This window comes from Pristis pectinata, chromosome 14 (assembly GCF_009764475.1).
Source record: "Pristis pectinata isolate sPriPec2 chromosome 14, sPriPec2.1.pri, whole genome shotgun sequence".
In the NCBI taxonomy this organism is placed as follows: domain Eukaryota; kingdom Metazoa; phylum Chordata; class Chondrichthyes; order Rhinopristiformes; family Pristidae; genus Pristis; species Pristis pectinata.
In genome coordinates, this window is record NC_067418.1 from 35,244,387 (window position 1) to 35,270,795 (window position 26,409).

Consider the following 26,409-nt stretch of genomic DNA (forward strand, 5'->3'; position numbering starts at 1 on the left):
TGTATGTAACAACCCACAAACTGCTAGAATCCAGCCGCTAAGTACTCTTGATGGTCTTCATATTAGGTTTCTGGTGTTTTCTAATCAAATCGCACTGCAAGATTTGTTCAGTTCTACTTGCAGCCACATATTTGAGAGGAGGAAGATGTCCTTAGTTGTGAACATCTTTGTGACCGTGCTATTATAGATTTCAGATCACAAATTAATATTATGGTATATTGCCTTAACTCTGGCTAGAGAATTTCTTTACATTAGCTTTTCCTCACAAGGCTGCAAATTGCTATTTTGTGTACTTTGGGTTTTTGCTTGTGAAATCAAAATTAATTATTTAGGGCAAATCCAGATCTTAAGTTATAATATTCTCCATTGCAATGCATGTGAATTTCCTTGCCTTCCAAGGTCAGAAGGCTATTTTTTAGTTTATTTCATCTGGTGTCAGATCAATATGTGTGCAAGCTCCACGAAAAGGCGTGGGCACATAATTTCAACTGAGACCACTGCAAGTTTGAGAGGCTGCTACAAGATCCTGTGTGATTGATCAAATGGATATCCATGATCTCATGGCCCAGTTCAACAAATGGGCATTCTAGAAATGTCTTGGTCAATATTTATTAACCATCAAGCAACCAAAAACATTTAATGATTTCTCTCAAATGCTGTCTGTGATACACAAGTAGCTGTACTGAAAAATCTAGCAAGTTTGCTTACATAATAGTGACTGTAGTATATTTCTAGCAGACAAAATCACTTTGCAAATATGTTTCCTTTATTCTTTGCTGTGCCTCATCCATCGTCTTTTTATAAGTTGGTCAGCACTTTTAGGGTGAACGGTTCATAGAATCATAAAAATTGTCAGTGCAGAAAGAGACCGTTCACCCCATTGTATCCATGCCAGCTAAAAGTGGAGCTATTTAAGTTACTCCAGCTTCTACTTGGTCAGCTTTGTTAGTTTTCCCAATTGACATTTTGGGCAAATATTGATGCATACGTATCATTTATTAAGGTAGGTGATTTCTAAATTCTTCAGCCAATATGTTAAGTTTCTGAAAGTGCTGGCAATGAGGTTCACCAAAGCTTAACGTTCAATGCATTACTGCATTTTTATCTACAGCAGGAAATATTTCAAAAATAGTGTGATATTTGTACAATATGGAAGCAATGTTAATGTTCAAATAATAACTTCCCAATTTTTGGTCTCCCAACTCTCAAAATAGTTAACTGCTACTGTGATGTTGTTCCTCAGTGCAATACAATGGTATGTTACCGAAGTCCCTATTATTAAAGCACAGTTTAAACTGCAAGCATATGGAAAATCTCACAGGTACAGTGGTTATCATTTTCTATTTTCCCTCAATCTTCACCTTGTGCTGGCAGTATACTGCTGTTTCTGGTAGATGTTACTGTACAGATGGGAAGAGTTAAAGAAACTTAACATTTTACTCCTTCTTGAGTTGTCAAAATCAACTAAAGCACCTGGACAGAATTAAATCAATGCAAACCAGGGACTGAACCTGATGCTTTCCTGATCGGTAGTACCAAGTGTGCTGACCAATTAGACTGCTGATAGAATTTAGCCTTTATTTTTTTCTAATTCAGCCCATGACATTGTGCCTACAACGACTATGGTCAAGACAGAAGCACAAGTTGATTTTTTTTTCCAATTAACTTAAACTCTTCTCTTTATCTGTGGATCACTTAATCAAAAATAATGGCTGGAGTATTGAGGATGTACTTTACAGATGGCATCTATAAACCTGCAGAAAGAAACTAAGAAGGTCATTAGGAAAGAAAAGATGAATTATGAAAGGAAGTTGGCAGATAACATTCGAAAGGATACTGAGTTTTTTTTAAATATATGAAGAGTAAAAGAGAGACACGGGTTGATATAGGACCAATCAATAACGGTGCGGGAGAGATTATAATGGATGATAAAGAGATGGAAGAGGAACTAAATGAGTATTTTGCATCGGTCTTCACTGTGGAAGACATCAGCAATATACCGGATAGTCAGGGGTCTCAAGGAATGGAACTGAGTTCAGTTAAGATTACTAGAGAAAAGGTGCTTGGAAAGCTAAATGGACTAAAGACAGACAAGTCTCCCGGACCGGATGAGGTGCATCCCCGGATTCTGAAGGAGGTGGCTTTAGAGATTGCGGAAGCACTGGTGATAATTTTCCAGGAATCGATAGACTCCGGCATGGTTCCGGAGGAATGAAGGGTCGCAAATGTAGTTCTGCTGTATAAGAAAGGTGGGAGGCGGCATAAAGGAAATTACAGACCTATTAGTCTGACATCGGTGGTGGGAAAGTTATTTGAATCGATCCTCAAGGATGAGTTTATGGAATATCTAGAGGTGCAAGGCAAGATAGGTCCAAGCCAGCATGGCTTCGTGAAGGGAAGATCCTGCCTGACCAACCTATTGGAGTTTTTTGCAGACATCTCAGGTAGGGTGGATAAGGGAGAAGCTGTAGATGTGTATTTAGACTTTCAAAAGGCCTTCAACAAGGTGCCGCACAAGAGGCTGATTAATCAGATGAGAGGTCATGGAATTACAGGTAGGATAATAGAATGGGTGGAGCATTGGCTGGTTGGCAGAAAGCAAAGGGTGGGAATAAAAGGATCCTGTTCTGGTTGGCTACCGGTTACTAGTGGTGTTCCCCAAGGGTCGGTGTTGGGGCCGCTTCTTCTTACTTTGTACGTTAACGACTTGGATGATGGAGTAAATGGTTTTGTGGCTAAGTTTGCAGATGACACCAAGATAGGTGGAGGAGTAGGGAGTATTGAGGAGACAGGAACTTTGCAGAGAGACCTAGATAGTTTAGGAGAATGGGCAAGGAAATGGCAGATGAGATTCAATGTTGAGAAATGTGCCGTTGTACACTTTGGAAACAGAAAGAAACGGGCAGATTATTATCTAGAAGGGGAGAAAATCCAAAGTACAGAAGTACAAAGGGACTTGGGGGTACTCATGCAGGATACCCTAAAGGTTAACCACCAGGTTGGATCGGCAGTAAGAAAAGCGAATGCTATGCTGGCATTCATTTCAGGAGGTATAGTGTATAAAAGTAGGGAGGTGCTGATGAGGCGCTACAGGGCACTAGTGAGGCCTCATTTGGAATACTGTGTGCAGTTTTGGGCCCCATATCTAAGGAAGGATGTGCTGATGTTGGAGAGGGTTCAGAGGAGATTTACGAGGATGATTCCCCGAATGAAGGGGCTTACATATGATGAGCGTTTGTCGGCTCTTGGACTGTACTCACTGGAATACAGAAGAATGAGAGGGGACCTCACAGAAACATTTAGAATGTTGAAAGGACTGGACAGAGTAGATGTGGCTAAGGTGTTTCCCTTGGTGGGTGAGTCCAGGACCAGAGGGCACAATCTTAGAATTAGAGGGTACAGGTTTAAAACAGAGATGAGGAGAAATTTCTTTGGCCAAAGGGTAGTGAATTTATGGAATTCTTTGCCACATACAGCAGTGGAGGCCCGATCATTGGAGGTGTTTAAGGAGGAGATAGATAATTATCTAATTAGTCAAGGTATCAAGGGATATGCGGATACGGCTGGAAATTGGGGCTAGAAAGGAATAGTGTTTTTTTTTCTTTTTCTTTTTTTCCTTCAGCTCATGAAGCAGACTTTTTTCCCCATTTCTTTTTTCTTTTTCCCTTTCTTTTCCTTGGAGCCGACTCGAAGGGCCAAATGGCCTACTTCTGCTCCCTTGTCTTGTGATCTTGTGAGAGAAAACAGTTAACGTTTCAGGTCTGAGACCCTTCATCATTCAGATGAAGGGTGTCAGACCTGAAGGGTGGACTGATTCTCTTTCCATAGATGCTGCCTGACCTGCTGAGTTCCTCCAGCATTTTGTTTCTATTTCAGATTTCCGGCAACTGTGCTTTTTTTATCCACTTAAGCTATCAGCTTCAATGACTGATTATCACACAACTAGGATACTAGGATTGCGGATGCAGAGTGCAACTTTTACAGAGCAAGATTCTTCGGAATTTGGTTAACAAAGGAATCCTGTGCATAGGGAGTTGGTGTTTCCGGAATCCTCAAACTTGTGTATCAAAATAAAGCTGTGATATTCCAGAGGTTTTGGAAAAAAAATCAATCTATCAGGGAGCTGATTGTTTGATGAGCATCATTTGTTTTTTCTGATTCTGGTTAATATAGGCATGGGAGGAGTGGTCAATCCCATACAACACACATCCCATGCCAAGTGCAAAATTTGGAATGCTTTTCTCGTTCTGGACAACAAGTACAAAAACTGAATCCAGATTCTGGAACTTGAGGAGCAGCAGCTAATAATACTATAGTCCATCTGTGAGGCAGAATGTTACGTGAATACCTTATAAGCATCACTGAGCAAAAAAGGAACGTGTAACTACTCAGCAGACCAGGAGAACCAGATTGTTAGTGAAAAAGGTCCTTCAGCACATCATTCTCTTTAATTGATATTCTGAATAAAGGAGAAAATAATGGTTTTTCAAGTTCTGCTACTGCCAAATCCATAGCACCATGGGTGGGTCAACTGTACAGTGTGGGAAAGAAAGGGCAACTGAGCTATAGTGACAAAGGATTCAAATTTAAGAGTGGTGGGGGTGCAGACGGACACTTTTCTGGATATGGATGCAATCTCAGGATAGTACCTTGTCTTCTAGTGCCAGACTCTAGGCAGTGAGTAGAAGGCTGCAGAACATTCAAAGGAGGGAGGGAAAACAGTCAGAGGTGGTGGTCCATTTTCTATCATATTTGAGAAAGGCTGCAGATGGTCTATTAGATGATTACACAAAACTAGGAAAGAAATTAAAAAGCAGGATTCCAAGGTAATGATATCCAGTTTACTACTGGTGCCAAGCACTCATAAGTACAAAGAAAGAATAGTAGAAATGATGCATTGCTGAAGAAATGGTGCAGGAGGGAGTTTCCTTAGATTCCTCTGACATCGGGAGCACGTCAGAGGGAGCTGGGACCCATACAAACCAGAGTGGATACATTTCATTAGGACTTAGACCAGAATCTTTCCAGGAAGGTTTGCTTTTGCTGATGCTGTTTGGATAGAGGTTAAACTCGCTTGACAGGATGATGGGAAAATAGCAGCAATTTCAGAAGGGAGATGGGCAAAACTGGAGGTGGAAGGTGAGGATTTAACAAATGGAAGTTAATCAACAAATTTGGAAGACAGGAAACAAGGACTGGAGAAAACCACTGGCAGTGAATTGTTTATATTTTCTTTCAAGGAGCACAGGAGATAAAGGTAATATATTCAGGGGACAAATTGATATGTGACAGCATGATATTGTGGTCATTACTGAAATGGGGTTTAAAGATGGACAAGAATGACAGCTCAACATTCCTGGTTTTGGAACTTTTAGGTTAAGGCGTGTGCAAATTTGAAAATTTATTGATTAGGGAACAATTACAAGAAAGATCCTGGCTGGAAAGGTCAAGTGAAAGTAAACTGAAGAACAAAGAAAATGAATGTACAGGTAGGGCAAGACAATCAGGGCAAGCTTATCACAGGCATAAAAAGTTCGACACTGCAGGAGGTCTGGAGAAGTACAGAAGTTGCCGACATGAAATTTAGAACAAAATTAAGACGGCAAAGAGGATGTGTAACATTATTGGTGGATAAAAATCAAGGAAGGTTCTAAGATATTGTATAGTATATGAAGGAAATGAAGATACCAAGGAAGGAGCAGAATGTATTGGAGATCAAAACAGTAGCCCAAGTATGAGGGCACAGGAACTGTAAAATTCGAACATGGTAATTAGGAGCAAGAGGAAGAGCAGGAGTAGGCCACTCAACCTCTCAAGCCTGTCCTGCCTTTTACTAAGACTATGGCTGATCTGACAGCAACCTCTACCCACAGTAATCTTTCAACCACTTGCTTTCAAGTGTCTGCCTTCCTCTACCTTCCAAATAATCAAAAGCTTTGCTTCCCCTGTCCTTTGAGGAAGAGCACTCCACAGAGACTCAACCCTCTGAGAGGACCACTTACAGACCAAGGTAGGTGAAATTTTATTGGGGGATAAAGAAATGGCAAAGAAATTAAATAACAGACTACAAATGCTAGAAGGCAGCATCTGTGCAGAGAGAGAAAGAGTTAACATTTCAGGTCAATAACTTTTCATCAAAACCAGGAAAACTTGGAAATCAAACATGATTTGAGTAGCAGAGAAAGGGAGGGGGTAGAAAAAAACAAAGCGAATGTCTGTGATAGGACAGAGATCAGGACAGACTGAATGACACAAAAGGTGATAGTGCAGGAAGGCAGAGTGGTAAAGCGTTGTTAATCAGGGATATGGTGTTGAGAAAGCTGATCTGCCATGATCATATTGAATGGCAGCGCACACACAATGGTCTAACTCCTGCTCCCATTTCCTGTGTTTCAAAAAAAGTTATCAGCCTGAACAATAACTGTTTCACTCTGCACAGAAGCTGCCTGACCTGCTGAACATTTCCAGCACTTTATGCTTTCATTTCCTATTTTCAGCATCTGCAGTTTCTAGCTTTTCAAAATTAAGTCTGACCATTGAGCTGCATAGAGTGCAACTCCACAAGGCTCAGTAATAGAACCCTTGCTTCTCAAGTTACCTATTAATGATCTGGGCAAATGAGAGAAGTCTGCTAATGATATAAAAATTAGCATTGAGGTGAAGATGTCAAAGGGTTGGTTGATTGGCCAACAAGTTGTAAACAGAGTTCAGAATTCAATCAGGACGACTGTAAAGTATGACAAGTAAGGTAAAGGGAATGCATGTTAAATGTGGGTTGACAACAAGTATAGTGGAATCAAGGGATCTTGAAGTGCATAGGTACAGATCGCACAAGGTAACATATTAGGAAGTTAAGGAGGTTAAGACGACATATGGGATACTTGTCTTTACTAGCTGATGCACACAGGAGTAGGGAGGCATAAAATATTAGTTATAGCACAGCTGGAATAATGTTGTAGAGTTCTGGCTGCTACAGAGCAAAGAAAGTGATAGCACTAGAAAATGCAGAGGTGGAAAACTATAGTTATGAGTCTGGTGCTGTCTTTTTGGAACAAGGGACACTGAGAAAAAAATTGAGGTATGCATGTTGCAGGAAGCCCTAGATAGGGGCCCACATCTCTCAGCTGAGGTGCCAAAAACTAGAGAATTGATATTGAACTTAATCTGAAGAGGATTAGAGGAGAGCTGAGGGGAAAATAATCATCCATGGTGGGGGGTCTGGAACTCAATGATGAAAAGAGTGGTGGAGATGGAAACCTTCATCACATTTGGAATGTACCTGGGTAAGCACATGAAGAAATGTAATATACACAAGCTGGGAGGTGGAAGTAACCCAAGTCTTTCCATTTTTGGCTAGTATGACCACAATAGGCAGAATGGGCTCCTTCTGAAACATACATTTCTATGATTCTATTGCTTAGTTTACTAAGGAGATCTCATGTTCAATGCCCAAGCCACCAATAAAATACTAGAAAAATTTCAATGCCTCTGGGTTGGAGAAATGAAGAAGTTACCACAATTGCATTATTGCTAAGTTTTTTGTAGTGATGGTTAATACCACCGTTTCACCTCTGACCTGAAGAACTGCTTTTTGCTGAGGTAACAGATCACCTGATGCCCTCACTGTATCATTGCCTTTTGCAATGCTTATCCGTTTCACAGTCATATCGTATCTACCAATGTCTTCTCTACTTAGCCCCCAAAAATTATCTCAGCCATACCCCAATAATCTATTCTTGGTTCTAGGATTTCAATATTGAAGTCTTCTGCATCTCTCTCCTCCTTGAAAAATGTCCAAACATTTAAGTTCTTTTGTCACCATTCCTCACATCTCCTCCTGTCCTGCTATCTACCTTTGATTATTCTCTCTTCCAAGATTCCAAGATTGATTGCTTCACAGACAATACTGCCCCAGAAAGCTGCAACCATGGTCACTTCTTGGTTAGTGAACTGATCAGAATGAGATTGCTCTTGCAGCATATACATTTAGGAAAGAACATTTATTGCTATTTCCTAAATTAGTTATCTCATATATATTGTTTGGGTACATACAAGTACATTCAATCCATTAAAAAAAATTAATTTTACGTATTCTGGAACAAATATTCTGAAAATTACCTATTTGTTTTGCTTGTATTACATGACATTTAGCTGTACAACTCTGATAGTCACAGCAGCAAAACTTGGGGAAAATAGGCAAGTTATAGAGTTCCCAGAAAGAATAACCTTGTATTCAAGAAAGCACCTGTCTTTCCATAAATTGGCCATAAATTGTTGCATGTGCAACAGTTTACTTTGAAATGCAGTGACTTGTTTGTATTAAAGTTTCCAATACAACAGTAACATGGATTTATAGCTTTGGAAGAGAGTAGACCACAGAATGGAAACTCATGAGTATGTTTTGAAGTGGCAGTTCCCTTTATCATCAATGCAAATGTAATGAATTTACATTACAGTTTCCTAACTGCTGCATCATGATGTAATGTCTGAGGATTATAAAATGTTACAATTTACCGTAAATTATATGTTCTAAGATTCCGCTGACGCCGTTTGGTCGCTCGAAGCTTCACAAATGTTCTTCCAGTGCGATCAAAGACGCACATGACAGTTATGCAGACGCTCAGAATAACAACCCAGTTACAGGCTACAATTCCTAGGAGCAAAAGAAAGTCAGAACATCAATGTATGTATATTAGTAGTAGCAGTCCTGGATTGTTCAAAATGAAATATTATAATTTTGCTTGTATTTATTTGTATATATAAACTTAAGAGTTACTGGGTGAATATATATAACTCGTGTGTTTGTATGCTTCTTTAACAGTACATTATACATTAAGTTTCTGCTTAGCATTTCCTCATTTTGTTTCTATTTACATTATTCAGCCGTAGAGTTGTATTCCATTGCACTATGTAATTTACTCAGTGAGCTATCAATGAACTACATAATGGAATAGCAAAGTTTTACTGCCAAGATAAAAATAGTTGTTTCCTCTGCAACCATGTTGGGACTTTCTAAATCCATTTATGGCAAGCAGATAGCCACCTTCCTTCCTCATTAATTGTGCATGTGGCAAGTAGTCTATTCTCATATGATAAACATTATTTACTGGCTAACTTCCCATTGTAGCGACTCACTGTCCGAGCAAGCGAACTGCCTCGGTGGTCAGGTCGCGCATCGTCAGAGCAGCGAGGCCCAAGATGGCACTGGGCCTTCATCTTCCCCGAGTGACAGGGGGAACCCACGTGCGGGAAAAGTTTGATGACGTAGCACATACGCCATTTCCGTTTTCGGTGGGCGGGAACCATTCCTCTTAAAAGGCCTGCGCAAGGAGGGAAAATAAATCAGTTTTTGTTCTGCAGCCCACTGACTAGTGTCTTGCTTTCACATCACGGTAGCAGCCGCTACATTCGTGACCCCGACGGTCCAAACGGATTTTGGACCCGCACAATGTAAGACAACACAGCAGCCAACGCAGTGGCACTCAAGCTGCCCACCTTTTGGACGCTTCGGCCCAGCGTCTGGTTCGACCAGGTTGAAGCACAATTCCAACTTCAGCAGATCACCTCCGACTCCACAAAGTACTACCACGTGGTCAGCTCTCTGGACCAGGAGACAGCCGCCGAGGTCAGAGACTTCATCCAGTTTCCTCCACAGGAGGATAAGTACCTGGCTTTCAAAGACCTTATTCGGACCTTCGGCCTCTCCCGTCGCGAGCGCACCGCCCGCCTGCTTCATCTCGACGGCCTGGGGGACAGATCCCCATCGGCCCTAATGAACGAGACGCTGGCCTTGGCTGAGGGACACAAGCCTTGCATAATGTTTGAACAGGCCTTCCTCGAACAACTACCCGATGACATTCACCTGCTGTTGGCCGACGCCAATTTCAGCAATCCATGTGAGGTAGCTGCCCGGGCAGATGTCCTGTGGAAGGCCAAACGTGAGAGCGGGTCGTCTGTCGGCCAAATTGCCAGGCCGCGAGCCCAACGCCTACCTAAACCAGTCCCAGCAACCGAGCAACAACACCCCAGAAACACAGACGACGACACTGGCGACCAGCTGTGTTTCTACCATCAGAGGTGGGGCGCAGAGGCCCGTCGATGCCGTCCACCCTGCAAGTTTCAGGGAAATGCCAGGGCCAGCCGCCACCGATGGCTACAACAGCTGGGACAAGCAGTCCGGACGTCGTTTCCTCGTCGATACTGGAGCAGAGGTCAGTATTTTGCCCCCGACCAGCCGCGATACTGTAACAGGCAACAAGGTCCTGTATTCAATGACACAAACGGCACAACGATATGGACTTTCGGTACCCATACAGTTCAATTACAATTTGGCGACAGCCGTCTTACCTAGAATTTTACCCTCGCCGCCGTCGCCCAGCCACTCCTGGGAGCCGATTTCCTTCGGGCCCACAGCCTATTAGTCAACCTGTGAGGGAAACGGCTAGCACAGCCCGTGAACCTTGGGGACCGTATCGCTGGTTCTGGGGGGTGGGGGGTTGTGTAGCAACTCACCGTCCGAGCAAGCGAACCGGCTTGGCGGTCGGGTCGCGTGTCGTCGGAGCAACGAGGCCCAAGGTGGCGTTGGGCCTTCGTCTTCCCAGAGTGACGGGGGGAACCCGCGTGCGGGAAAAGTTTGATGATGTAGCGCATACGTCATTTCTGTTTTCAGTGGGCGGGAACCGTTCCTCTTAAAAGGCCCACGCAAGGCGGGAAAATAAATCCATTTTTGTTCTGCAGCCCACCGACGAGTGCCTTGCTTTCACATCACGATAGCAGCCACTACACCATCAAGAAAAGTCACTGATTCTCTGTCTCAGATTAAAGTCAGATGAAGATAGAGTGAACCCTTTTGGTTATCTAGGTAACCAGGTGTTATCTAAAAGCTAATTGCTGAGATTTCAGACCATGTTAATCATCTACAGGTAGTTTACATGTGAACAACTTGAGAATCCAGTCGATTTTACAGTTAATAGATAAGGAGCTATTTGTTAATTACTGAAGTAGATGCAAATACACAGGATGAACTTTGTTCTGCTTGCCCCCAGAGAATGCTGCCATCAAACTCTTGCCTTTTCTGAGTCCTGAGTATTCTGCAACATTCCAACCAAGCAGATCTCGTCTTTCTTTGTACTCCACAATCCTTACTGATGCCAGAATGTAAATGTGTACTTGTCAGTACACAGCTCAGTGCACCAATCACTTCCTTTTCAGAAAATGCCACTTTAGCTATTGAAAATCTGTTTATTGTTCTGATGGATTTTTCTTACTGCTCATTGAAATGATCTTTAACATGATACAGTTAAGTAGCTTGCAGAAAATTCAATCTTCCTTGTAGAATTAAGATTTACCATCTCTGTCCTCTCCGCTACTTTGTCCTGTTGATTTTGAACTCGTATCCTCCTTCAGAGCTCAAAGGTCCCTATGTATGTGATGGCAAAGTCATCATTTTCTGTCCGCCTCTTTGTACCCGAATTGAGCAGCTCATTTCAGAGTGCAGTTAAGAGTCAACCACATTTCAGTGGGTCTGTAGTCACACATAAGCTGGACCATGTTAGGACAACAGATTGCTTTCCCTAAAGTACTTCAGATAGATCTTTAATAATAATCATTCTGACCTAATGGTCACTAGTACGGAAACTAACCTTTTAGTTACACAATTTATCCGATTTTAAATTCCCCAACTACTGTTTTTGATTTTTTATTTACAGTGTGGTAACAGGCCCTTCCAGCCCAACGAGTCCAATTTGAACTGAAGCCTTTTGATCATCAACACAGAGTTCTGAATTGCCAGCCTAATAATTTAACCACAGTGCTGTTGCAGATGCAGAATTGGTGAAATAGTTACTGCACAGTGCTTGTTCCTTGTCTTCAAACGAAGAATAACCTCAATTATGTTAGCTGGTGCTACTAATGAGTTAAATGGAACAAATTCATGGCAGAGATAGCAGTGCTAAATCGGACAGCCATAAGGTGCAATGAAACATCAGCTGCACAATTATATTTGATCACAATCTCAAGACTCACTGCCTGGCACATTCGTCACTCTACCATTACCTAGGTTTCTAATCTTCGATCAATGAAATGTGTCAATGAGGTGCTAACCTGATGAAGCTAAACTAAAGGACTGCAAGCACACTAAACAGATTTTATGAATGCAGCTAACCAATCCCATGGTCAAAGGGTTGGATCAAAGCTCTGTCGTCTTAACCTCATTTAGTTGTGAATGATAATGAACAATTAAACAAAGAGAAAGCATGATTCTCAACTCTAGCAAATAACATTTTCAATCAGCTTCAATCACAAATGCAAAAAATGTACAATTTTCTGAAGCAAGTTAAGCCAACAACATGAGGCTAATAATTTACAAATATACCAATATTAAATACCAACAAGGTCAATACAATCTGCACCGGAAATAGGAACAGAGATCATATTTGCTGGATCTCCATCTGTAACATGCACTATGATAATCTCCTGGGAGGTCGTACCAAAAATAATTGGCAGCCTCATTTCAATATTCCTGTTAAACCTAATCACATTATAGTGAAAGTGTACAGAATTTATCTTATTTCATACCAGATATAGAATGTGCTCTCTTCGTGCCAAAATAAAGCCAACAGTAAGGGTTGCTTTTATTTCCCCCAAAGCAGTAAATATTTCAATACATGCTTGATTTATTTATTTCAGCTTGACTTCTGTCAGTGACTGATTATGTCATGCGCTGCAATCTGACCTCCAGACAAATGTCATATAAGGCACAGATATTATTGGTAATGACAGTTGTCAAGGTCACTGCAGCCCACAATTTTTACATCTTTCCACATTATCAATTACTTGTTAGTCGGCCATTCCATCCTCCATCAATCTACCCTCACTGCACAACACCAATCTTCAATAATAAAGATCCACATGAAAACCAGGAAAACATGGCACCAGTAACCTCCCAATGAAGACAGACATCAATGACAAAATTTACCACTATCTACAGCATGGCAGCAGGGCCAGTGATCATTTGATTCAAAGATCAGGACCTTAAAGCCAGCCGATAGCTCATGGTCTATTAGGCAGCAGTGATCCCTGCCTTCCTCTATACTTCAGAGGTGTGTCTATAGCAGGCATCTCAATGCACTAGAGATACCACCAGAGCTGCCTCTGCAAAACCCTCCAAGTCTACTGGCAAGATAATGCCAGTTCGGGAACCTGAAAACATTAGCAAAACCAAGATCAAAGAAGGATTATTATAGGATACATCCAGGGCATTCTGAGGCAGTGTCTCAGATGCCTTCAGAGGTTGAAGACATGCCTCTAAGTAGCCTACCACATGTCCACAATATTGTCACCTGCAATATGCTGCTCAAGTTTGCCATGTAACAAAAATGGAGCAGTTGGAGGAAGAAACACCCAATAAGATTCTTCCCTAATCTACTAATAAAAAATGTAAAAGCCATCTCCGTTGTGGCATAGTCAAATGAACCTTTCCCTTTATCTCAGAGTCACTGCATCTAAACTATCTTTGGGCGTTAATGGCAATATTCTGCACTGTGCAATTGCTGTTAATAGAAAAATATTAATTTCTCTTTTTCCCTCAACACAACCAGCTCACTTCTCATCTTTCTAAAACACAATCTAAAATGAAATTCTAGTTCTATGTTTCTTCGTTAGTAATTGAATCTTAAATCATATCATACCATGACCATTACCCAAGGCATTCACTACATTTAGCTGGCTCACCTATCTCATCCATTTCAATAACCCATAACCAAAATGAGCTTCACCTCCACCTTCAGTAAGATACTGCTTAGGGAAGGCAGCTTGTATTCCATTGCTTTTTCTCCATTTATACACAGTCACAATCAATAATTGAGTAAAATCTATCATAATAGTTTTTTTGTAATTCTTCCTGTTCATTCTCATCAACCACAAGCTTCTTCTCCACAATTTGAATATCTATTGGCACATGCTGTTTTGTCTTAAAGTCTTTGAAGTCAGACTATATTAGCCCTGTGAGTATCTTATCCATGCCTTCCCTTGGCATTCACAGTATCATAAAATTGTAACAGCAGAAGGCAGCTATGCGGCCGACCAAACCTATCCCAGCTCTTTGTACAGCAATCCCCTCAGTCCCATTCCCCCACTCTTTCCCTATAGTCCTACAAATTATTCTATTTCATGTCCCCATTCAATTCCCCTTTGAAGGTAATTCAGTTTCTAAGGCAGCAAATTCCCAATGATAGTTACTGAGAAAAACATCTTTCCTCACATTCCCCTTATAATCTTTCGCCCAAAAAAATAAAATCTGTATTTCCTAGTTCATGTACCACCTAATAAGGGGAACAACTTCCCTCTATTTACTTCATCTACACCAGTACTGATCTTGCACACAACTCTCAAACTTTTTTGCTCCACTGAGAACAACTCAACTTCTCCAGTCTATCCTTAAAGCTAAAATCCCTAATTCACTGAATTATTCCAGCAAATCTCTACTACATTCTTTCTATGATCGTCACACTCTTCTTAAAGTATGGTCACAATTCTCCAGTTGTGGTCTAACAACTTCCTGCATTTGTACTCTGTATTTCCGTTTCTGAAGCTCAGGATTGTACGTGCTTTACTAACTACTCTCTCAACATGTTCTACCATTTTCAAGGATTATGCCCATGTACACCCAGATGTATTCGTTCTCACGTACCACTTAATCTGTATTGTCTCTCGTTATTCCTTCCAGAGTGCATCATTTCACACTTCTCTGTATTAAATTTCATTGGGCAATTGTTTGTCCATTTAGCCAGCCTATCTTATGTTTTCTTCCAATCTATTAATATCCTCCACATTCCTTGCCACTCTTTGAGGCATTGTGTCAACTACAAATTTCAAAATTTTACACTGCACAACTTTTCTAGATCAGTAATATATATTTTAAAAAAAGCAATGGTCCTAGCATTGACACCTGGGGAACCCCAGAATTTACCATCCTCCAGTCTGAAAAACGTTTACCACAACGTTCTGATTGCCTGAAGCAACTTTCCCATTCATAATTATAACTATCCTTTACAATATCCTGTGAGCCACCTCTTGGTGGAGGCTGACATTGATGATGAAATTCACCACTGCCTTCAATGTGCCAGCATCATCTTCATTTGACTGAGAAAAAGGACATTTCAAGATCACATTTGCCTGGTTATGTGCCAAAACAGGCACTGAATTGAGTTACTCTGAACGCAGTTATGGGAGGAGATCATCACATGGAGAGAGAAAAAGAATGACGGATATGTTCAAAGTTTTCTTGAAGAAGTGCAACAACCCTAATGACCCCTGGCAACTTCTGGTCTACTGTTCAAAGTGGAGAAGGAACATTCAGGATGGATTTGAGAACTTTGGGGCTATTCAACAAGAGCAGACAGAAACCTTGTATGACTAACAGAAGGAGCTCACCATCTCACAAACTACCTACCCACCTCACCTGTTTCCTATTTCCTGCCCCACCTATAGAAGAATCTCTGCGGTTCCCACACTGGATTCCTTAGTCACCTTAGAACCTACAAAACCAGAACGGAAGCAAGTCATCTTTGATCCTGAGGGACTGCCTAAGAAAATGAAGTTTTCTATTGGCCTCAGTTCAATCAGGTCGGTCAAACAATTTGCTGTAACAAACCTGTGCTCGCTCACCTATATCAACACATTTTTCCAAGGGCCTTTTAATATTTTCCTTCATTATTGCTTCATAAAACTTCTCCATAACCGAGGTGAAATTGACTGTTATGTCATTGGCTGGTAGATACTTGCCACTTTCCAATTTTCTCATACATTCCCTGTTCCAGAGGCTTGACAGATCGCAGCAAGCCTTCTGCTGTCTCCATCCCATCTTCCTAAGCAACCTGGTGACTTGATCACTTTAAACCAGTGGTTCCCAACCTTTCTGGATTATAGCCCCATTCATTTACTTTCATTTTTGGTTAGTATGCTGAATAAGTTCTTTTTTATATTAAATTACCTAAAAATTATTAAAGCCTTGTGGACCCTTTGTATTCTTTGACATCACACACCTGGGTCATGCCATATGGCTTTAAGCTTTAACAGCCTTTCATAGTACATTTCAGTTTTCATTCCATTCTTATTTCAACTATCTCTCCTTCTCCTAAGAATTTGGCAACCTTCTTTTCCTTGGCAAAGACTAATAGAAGATGGTCAATTATTATGACATGTCTTCTGCATCCATGGATAGATCACAATACCAGCAATGTATGCAGTCCTATTTTGTATCATTTCTATTCCTCCTAAATATACATACACACTATATTATGATTCACATTGCTTCCTGGATTTAGGTCATAGCATTGGACTGAACTGAGCTGAATCTGGCCGACTCAAAGCCCACAGTTCCTGATACCTGTGCCAGATGAGCTGAACTTCAGTTCTCTATTTCTTCTTCTCTCTTACCAGCTTATCCTCCTCCTCAGATGGTGTATTGTTGGCAAGTGGTGGCAGCTATTTAGTGTGCAACAAAATCCTTCAAAAAGCAAGGAGGTAAAATGACCAGATGATTTTGTTTAAATGTTGGCCATCACACTAGAACTGCAGACAGAGGGAGCTCCAGTTTATTGACTCATGCAAAAGTTGGCTCTTACACATGTGCCTTACACTGAGTACTACACTGAAGAATCAATTTAAATTTCAAGCTCAAGTCTCTACAACAGTGCTTGAACTTTCTGAGGAGCATAGTTCTAACAATGTTAAACAATATTGCTACTTGTCTTTTTATTCAAAGGTTTCTATCAAAAAGAATGCGAATGTTTCTATAAAGACTCACTAAAACAAAGATCAGGCTCTTCATTTCTATGGTTAATGTGAAACAGCCTCATGCCACTTAAAGTCCATACACATGCATAATGAATATCTATTAATGAAGTACAAAGAGAATTGAAGGCTCCCAAGATTTAAAAAAAAATGAGCAGTAAATGTTAATTAATTAAGGCAAACATTTTGGAAGTTTTTTTTCTTTTCTCATTGTAAACAACAGGATGAAAAATGCATATCAATAGAAAAATTCTAAACTGAATAAATCTCCTTCTTCGAACATGGAATCTTTTAGAATAACATATGTAACTGGCAATTATACTATGATTTGGAAAGTTAACAGATCAAGGTGACCATATTTATAAATTGTTAAAGGTGGCAGGGCAAGCTGATTGACACCCAAGAAGGTTTACAAGTTACTTGGGTTTATAAAGTAAATGAAAGCAAGCAGGTCATGTCACTAGCTATGTTTCCACTGGGAGTACTACAAACAACTGTGGGCACAAAAAGCAAGAAAGATGCCAAACCTTTAGAAAGAGCACAGGATGAGGAACTGAGAGGCTTATACGTAAAAAGCAGGGATGTTGATCTAAGCATAGCTGCTCTTTCGAAAAAGACACCTCAAGCAGGAAGATGGCCTCCTTCTGTGCTATGTGTTTACATCAATGAAATTGTATGCCAGACTATTTATACGAGTTAATCAGCTGTAGATTCCACTGTTTATTTCAGGTAAAGAACTGTATAATTTTTATTTTCTATTTTTCTTGCAGTTTACTCCAGTTGTAGAGTCAATTGTACAGCATAGAAATGGGGCCTTCGGACCAACTTGTCCATGCTGACCATGATGCCTTTCTTTGCTAATCCTATTTGCCCGCATTAGGTTCACGTCCCTCTAATCCTCTCCTATCCAAGTACTTATCCAAATATCTTTTAAACGTTGCAATTGTATCTGCCTCTACCAGCTCGTTCCACACAACAACGATCCTGTGTGAAAAACTTGCCCCTCAGACCTCCTTTAAATTTCTCCCCTCTCACCTTAAGCCTATCATATCTAGTTTTAGGTTCCTCCACCCTAGGAAAAAGACTATCTACCATTTCTATGCCCCTCATTATTTTATAAACATCAATAAAGTTACCCCTCTGCCCCCTGCATTCCAGTAATAAACCCAGCCTATCCAGTCTCTCCTTGTATGCAAAGCTCTCCTAACATGCTGGTCAATTTCTTCTGCACTCTTTATAATGCTACCACATTCTTCCTTTAGTGGGGAAGCCAGAACTGTACACAATACTCCAAGTGCGACCTGATCAATACTTTGTATAGCTGCAACATGAAATCCTAACTCTTATAATCAATGCCTCAGCCTATAAAGGCAAGCAGGCTAAACACCTTTTCTCACTACCCTATCCAACTGTGTTGTCATTTTCAGGATGTGACAAACTTGCACCCCAAGGTCCTTCTGTACATCAATATTCATGAGGTCCCAGGCATTTACTGTGCAAGTCGTGTTAGTATTTGACATCCCAAAATGCATTACTTCACACTTGTCTGAATTAAACTCAATCTGCCACAATTCCACCCAACTGTCCAACTGATCTATATCCCTCTACATTTTCATCCCAAGTCATTTACATTTACACAGAACAAACAACAATTACACTGCACTGATCCCTGGTGTACACCACTAGTTAGAGACTTCCAGTCAGAAAAACATCCCTCGAATATTATCCTCTGCCTCTTATCACCATGCCAGTCCTGAATATCCTAATACTGCTCTCCTTGCACCTATTCCAATTGTGCAGCTCAGTGAATAACTAAGGGGCCAGTCATTTAAAACTGAGGTGCATAGAAACTTCTTCTCTCAGAGGGTAGTGAATCTTTAGAATTATCTGTCCCTGAGGGTGGTGGATACCAGATCATTAGATATATTTAAGGTGGAGAGAGATAAATATTTGAAAGGAACAGATGAGTCCAATTTGAGACCACCTTTCAAACTAAGGGTTATGGAGAATGAGCACAAAGAGCAGTTGAGGCCAGCATGGATCAGCTATGATCATATTGAATGGCAAGGCAGGCTTGAGGGGCCAAGTGGCCTACTTTTGCTATTTCCTTATGTCCTTGTGTTTGTAGGGGAATTGCAAGCATAAACTTATAATAAAGATAACTAAAGATAACCTATCATTAATTTCTCACGGCATGAAGGGGTGAGTAAAACGTGCAGCCCTGTCAATTTGCCCCACATCTCAACAATGATTAAAATTCTCTGCTCTTATTGTAACTAAAACATAGATTTCACATACATCTCTTTCTCAAATTGCTTGTCTAAAATAGTGCTGTTCCTTCTCCAGTAAACAGAGCCATTTGATACTGCATCACCATCTTCAGAGACAGTCTGTTTCAGGAGAGGAGGGATCTTGGGATGGCCCAGCTACCATACTGTTTACAAATCTATTATATATTTCAAGAACAGGTGTAATTAATAAAGGGTGGTCTCCAACTGGATTCATCAGTAACTTAGACATATATTGGACAGTTGGAAATGGTGACAAATGACTGCATGTGACTGACATTGTCAAAATCAGTCAAGAAACTTGAGTCAAGTTGGTATCAATCCTATAAATTCCTCACATTGCAATGGCATAATCCCCCAAGATAAAATGACAAATGGCATGCATTACTCCATAAGTAAGGAAACTAGTAAAAGAAATCAAATACTCAGCTGAAAGCAACAAGTTCTTGTGTCTTGAGACCAACCGTATTAGCAGTTTCAGAAAGAATTATATAAAACTATATTTTTATTTTTTTAAAAAAAGCTCAGAAGTATAATAGACAAGAAACTAAATAACATATCTGCATTTTTGTGATTCCATTAATTCTGAGAACTGATCACCAGAACTATTCACTGAGCCATTGTATGGGCTATAATAACAGACAAAATATTATTAATAATTGGAGTGCATATTTAGCTCTTTGTACTCACCCAAGGTAACATTCTTTGCAGTGGTGTCATTGCAGGAGTGATAGTATTGTGCTAACCATACAATTCCTATGATTGCATATGCAAATTCTATTAGCACAATTGCTGTAAGAAAATAAATTACAGAGGTTATGTTTCTTGCTCCAAACATATAAACCCAAGATTTAAGAAGATATATGCAGAATATGATGCTCTTCAACAGACAATTTAAGACTGAATTAACTCATTCAAGAATCAAACAACATTTAATCAGTGGCCTAGTTGTCTGAGTATCCTGTGCAATTATTAAACATTAAAATAAACTGCAAAATAAGTTACCAATTACCAGTAACTCACTTCTCTGGACTTTCCACTGCCATTTCAATGCCTTTCTTTGCTAATCCCATTTGCCTGCAAAAGTAGCTAAAACCAAATGTTTTCTTCAAGTTGGTGAGGCATTATCATGGAACATTTGCCAACTGCAGTTTTCAAATGTTCCAACAATTAATTTTATTTCAGCACTGATACAAGCTCATAGTTATCCCTCGGCATTGTTTGGTAATATCCCATGGATTTGTGTGAATTCCTGACCCATAAACACCATAATGGAAAAGGTACATTGCAGACAGCATCGAGAATCTCAAGTCCAAGCATCTAAAGCACAGAAGCCCAGTCTAAGTGGTGAAAGGGGTGCACTCTCTCTCAAACTATCCACCTTCATTCCATCAAACATCAGCTGCCCCAACTGTGGCAGGGTCCAAGAGTCCATATTAACCTTATCAGTCATTTCAAAACTCACAGAGCTAAAGTGGAAGCAAGTTAACTGTGAATCTGAGGGACGACTTAAGAAGATTTTTACAAATTAAGACAATGTTAACACAGTGAGGACAAACAGATCCAGAAAAGGAGACAAAACCAATTTCACACAATGCATGATTCATCAGACAGACAACAATTGTCTTGCTGAACTCTGCCAAAGATATGACCAGCCTCTGAGTGGTTTGGAAGCGTCGTTCAAAATGAATGTTTCTTTGATCTTTTCTAGCAATGAGACGGCAAATTATGGGCATTATCCACAACTGATTACTTTATAGCGGCACACACTAGAGTTTTAAATCTTTATGAGCCATCCAATATCCTGAATATATTTTGTAATTTCATTTTCATGCTTTCATGGCTTTTGGTCCCTGTCATAATTTGAAAAATTGGCAAATTCTGATGTAATATATGCAGTAAAGAAAATAGAGGCATGTACCAAATTTAATAGCAAATTAGTTTAACACTTGCAAGTATCCCCGTATCCCCATACAATGACTGATGAATGGAAAGCAGAAAGCTTTAACCAATTAAATTCAGTCCAATCCACTTTTATTGTTTACTTATGATTATATGCACTTGAAGATAATTTGTGCTTCTGGCTCTAACGTACATACATTTTGGAACAGTAAGTATGAAAAGGATTGGAAATTCATTTTGGGAGACTTCCTAAACCAAGGTAGGAGCAAGATATCAATCTGGCTGTTATCACAATAAGGTATCATTGAAGTCCCAGAACAGCAACTTTCAACACACCATAAAATTTTGCAATATCTTACCCATTCGGATGTATAGAATGTACTGCATTGAATCACGTGGCTCCGTGTAAAGAATGCTTCCTCGCATACTCAGCCAGATTATAGCAGCTTCGGATATCATACAGGCAATGAGAATGCCTAAATAGCCTCTGCCATGATCGACTAAATTGAGTGAACATGGCTCCTGCGGGCTGTACGTCAGGCCAAATAGAACTACAGCAAGTACCACAAACCTGTGAAGAGAGTGAGGTTGGGGAGGTTGGGGCGGTGGGTGGGGATGTGGGGGGGAGCAGAGATGGTGGGTGGAAGGAGGGGAGAAAGGACCAGGAGGGGAAAAAAAGGTGGGAGAGATACAGAGAGGGGGAGAGATTATTTTACAACGTGATTAAAACTGTGATTAACACCTATGTAACTCCTCTAGTCAGACTTGTTCTTTTTTAAATTGGCCAACAGTTCTGGAGTTAAATGATGTCCTTGGCATCTGGTCCAAGTAAATATGGGCGTAGTGGCCAAGAGTGGCAGATGTGGGCAGTGGGTGCACACCAGCAAGATCTTATCCAATGAATGTGATACAGAACCAGTTTACTGGGTACAGTATTTGTTAGAACCATTGAATAGATTACTATTAAGGATCTGAATGGTTTAACATATTCTTGATCCTCATAACTGGTCTATGTTGAACTGGGTACTATTTTACTTAAAATCAGATAGGCCTTGCCCTAATGTTGTGTGTATAACCACACTTTTTTTTACTTTTTTGATTCATCACCTTCTGCATGAAGATTTTTAAAACTCTGATGAGATGAAATGTAACTGTCACTGACAACACTTTCAGCATATCTAGTAATATAAAAGCTGTTGTGGGTGAATAAGACCGGCAAGAAAATAATATTGGCATTAGTCACTCTGAAATATTTTGATGTATCAAAACTGCATAGAACACTAATGATTAGTCAATTCCAGCTTCTGCATTCAAACATATAGACCTAATTACACAACAAAAAACAAAATTCTGGGAACATTTAAATGCATTTTTCATTACTTTTCACAATATGAAATATTCCAATTGAATAGCCCTGAGTTGTACAATGAATGCTGACAGTCCCCGTTTCTCTTACCATAATTTGGATGTATGTAACACTTTTGCACACAGATTAAGTGAATGCTCAAACAGTTAAAGTTCAAATGACGTGTGATATAATCCACTTTGCATCACGGAAGGATAACAGAATTTTTTCTAAATAGCAAAAGACAAAGCAAATGAAGGACTGAAAGGATTTGAATGGCCAAGTGAAGGAAATACTTTTTAAAATTGCCATAGAAATACAAAAGGTTATCAAAAACGTTAATGAGATGGTCACTTTTATCTCAGTGAGACTGGAATACAAAGTGGTGGAACGCATATTTCAATTATGAAGAACTATGGTCAAGCATCATCTGGAGGGTCCTCGTCAAGTTTGCACACCATAACTTGGGAAGAACTTATTGGCATTTGGTTGGTAAAGCACACATTCCAGTGTTAAAATGTTAAATTAAGTTGGCAAGGTGCATAAACTTAGCATAGTTCCTCTTATTTGTAAGATTAGGCATTTAAAACAGGCATTCAAAGTACTAAGAGGATTCCATTCGAATCAACCAACACTGTGCCCAATAGCCACAGAGAGGAAAGAAATCCTTTTTGCTAGGGAATGGTTGGTGTTATCAGAGAACCCAAAAGAAGCTTAAAGAATTTGGGAAAGAGAATATTTAAAAAATAATGCTAGGGAACTAATGGTAAACTAGGATGTTTTCTTGCTTTAGCTCCTGCAGTACTGCCAGAAGGACTGAGTGGAATTCTGACTCTGCCATTACGATGTTCAATTACTCCAATTTACTACAAATGACTATTGGACATTCTTTAATTCATTTGGTGGCACTATCCCTTGTGAATCAGATGGCTATTTCTCAAGCCACACTCCTAAGAAGTGAGCAGATAATCTTACTCTGAAATTGCAATGCAATCTTGAAGAGTGGTTTCTTATCTATCTGCTCATTCCAATGACAAATGATGTACTGTTGAAAGAGAAGCAGGAAGTTCACCTAATTCTTAACCAACATTTTCTCTTCAATCAATATGGTCAAGAATAGATAGTGTGGTCATTCAACTCATTATTGTGCACATTTATTTGTCTACAAATAAAGTCATTGCATTTTAACTTATTGAATCTAATGCAGTTCATTTCAACACATTAAGCAGGTGCTACACATTAAAACAAGTGATGCTCGATAGCTTTGGAAGGCCTATCACCATCAACATTACATTCTGATTCAATGCAGTAGATATTGTTCAGCACTCTTCATTTAAAACACCAGTGAGCTGAACTGTGCAATGATAAGTAAAAGATAGGCTCCTTTTGGACATACATACAAATGGAGCACATCTGTTCAACCTTGCTCTGTCATCCAATAAGATTGTGACTGAAACTGTAATCTCTACTTTGCATTTCCACCTACAATTGAAAGATTCAAAGACTCTGCTACTACTGCCCTCTGAGGGAGTTCCAATAGGAGAAAACATTTCATCTCATCTCTGTTATAAATGGGTAATTCTTTAAGCTTATGCATAACCCCTAGTTCTAGCTTCTCCCATAAGAGTAAAAAAATCCTCTCCACCTCCACCCTATCAAGACCCCTCTGGATCTTACCAGTTTCATTCAAGGCCCTTCTTACTCTTCTAAACTCTAGTGTATACAGCCTAGCCTGTCCAATCTTTCTTCCTAAGACAACCTATCCACTCCGGGTGTCAGTCTAGTTAGCCTTCTCTAAACTGCTTTCAATGCATTTCACTAAATAAGGAAACCAATACTGTATACCGTACTCCAGAGCTGGTCTCGCCAATGCCCTATGTAACTAAAACATAACCTCCATACTTTTGTGAGAAGGATTTTGTTAACTTCTGTTCTGAGTTTTTTTTTGCAAACAGGAAAGACTGTGGTAAAATATGCTTAATTCTTTATCCTGTCTTCCAGACATATTGTGACAATTTCATTTCCACAAGGTCTTAATTGCCAAGTAAATTCCACCTCATTGTCAGTCCACAAAATAGGTCATTTAGAGGAGCAAGAACAATTTCATCATAATAAAGAGAACAGCCCTTACCAGGTAGTGTGAATGAGGAAGAGGAAGATTCCTGGCAACACCAAGTCATCACTCCCCACTGACCAACGCCGCCTGAAGATCACAATCCCTGGCATGGTCTCGGCCACCAATTAATTTGTTCATTAATGCCAGAATCCTATAGGAAATAAAACAAGCTTTTTTTTCAAAGAACATCTTTCCCAATCAGACCAAAGAAAGGCTCTGGACCATGATTTTGCAAACGATATACATAACATGTTTACCTGACTTCAGTAATATTCTACTGGTACTGTAGAATCACCTTCACGGCACTATTCAAAAGCTAGAACAATATATCCAAACAATTTTATTTAATAATTTTACTATGTAGTGTATCTACATATTGGAGATGTCCTTTTCATAAAATTCAAACTACTGAGATTGTAATAATTGTGCTACAAAGGCGGCAGATTTAAAAGCATGAGCTGAGATAGAGAAACAAAATAAGGTATGAGCAAAACAATTATACCTATTACTACAGATTTAGTTATTGGCATCAATCGCTCGAGAAGGATCCCTACAACTAGGTATTTTGAAGGGGGATAGTGTGCGACTTGCAGAAGTCCCTAGTATGAAGCAATTAAAATGGAATTTCTCTATGTCATGCAACAATCTGAATAAAACCTATAGCTACGTAGAAAGTGGCTTCAATAACATATTTCATTATAACCAGCAGCTTAAATCTAGCTTTCCTTGATGGTTGTTGTCAGCAATTTCACTGACCTAATAAGAATAAAGTTTCAGTGATCACTGGTATTATAAGTAAAGCAGCAATGGGTTGGCAGTGGGGAGAAAAACTTTAAACATCACAAAAATACAGATGAACTAGTTGGGCAAAAATCTGGCAAATTATATTTTCTTTGGAGTACTGTGAATCAATGCATTTTGGAATACACAATAAATGGCAGTTGTGGAAGAACAGATGGAGCATTTATGTTCACAGATCCTTAAATGTAGCCTTAAAGATTAATAACATGTCCAAAAGGCAAATAGGATGCCTTCCTTTATTAGCCAAGGAATAGAATGTAAGACTGGGCAAGATTGTGCTCTTATATTCAAGAACTGTTTGACCATGGTTTAAGTATTGTGTATAGTTCTGGTCACCTTATTACACCATAGCAAACATGTGACTCTGGAGAGGGTGCAGAGGCAACTCATACCAATGTTGCCATAACTGGAAAATTTTTACTATGAGGAAAGATTAGGTAGGCTAAGGTTGTTTTATTTCAGACAAAGACAGCTAAGATGCATAAAATTATAAAAACACCATAATAAAAAAAATGGTGGAAACACTCAGCAGGTCTGGCAGCATCTGTGGAAAGAGAAATAGAGAAAAAAAAGTCAGGTTCATGACCCTTCATAAAACTGGGAAGGAGAGAAAATAGTTTTCAATAGCTGAGAAGTCAGGAGAGAGGTGGATAGAACATAGGCATTCTGTTTCTTTGTCTGTGTTATGTGTTGCTAATAACAGGGCTATGGGGCATGCCCAGCAGGCCAGGGTATACTGATGGAGAGAGAAAAACTGAGCCAAAAATCACAGATGAATGACTGCCAGAAATAGCCAGTTCTGATACAGACATAACGAAACAGCGAGTCACCTAAAGTTAGGGAATTCAGCATTGGTCCTCTTCTGCAGATGCCGGCTAACTTGCTGAGTGTTTACCAGCATTTCTGTTTTTATTTCAGATTTCCAGCAGTTTTATTTTGATTTTCATTTACTTCTAAAGAAGCTAGATAGAGTAAATCTGAAGGAATGCTCCCCTTAGCATACAGGTGGTATAATTTAAAATAATTGCTGAGGAGATGAGAAAAGACATCATCCAGAGAGTGGGAACTCTCTGCCTGGAACAGAGGAAGGGTAGGAACCTTCATTGTATTTAAAAAAAACTTGGAAGTGAACATGAAGAGCTGTGACCAAGCAGGGTTGCAGA

The 26,409-nt window shown here is 39.8% G+C and overlaps 1 protein-coding gene across 2 annotated transcripts in view; it reads right to left on the bottom strand.

Annotated features, from left to right (window-relative positions):
• dagla (diacylglycerol lipase, alpha) overlaps nt 1-26,409 on the bottom strand; it is a 190,646-nt gene that overhangs the window by 70,412 nt on the left and 93,825 nt on the right. For both annotated transcript variants that reach the window (XM_052029291.1, XM_052029292.1), the window contains 4 exons: nt 24,461-24,596; nt 21,344-21,555; nt 19,773-19,874; nt 8,515-8,653 (listed from right to left, as the gene is read on the bottom strand). In XM_052029291.1, coding sequence (XP_051885251.1) covers nt 8,515-8,653; nt 19,773-19,874; nt 21,344-21,555; nt 24,461-24,555 — 548 coding nt within the window. In that variant the 5' untranslated portion in view covers nt 24,556-24,596. The remainder of the gene's footprint in view (nt 1-8,514; nt 8,654-19,772; nt 19,875-21,343; nt 21,556-24,460; nt 24,597-26,409) is intronic.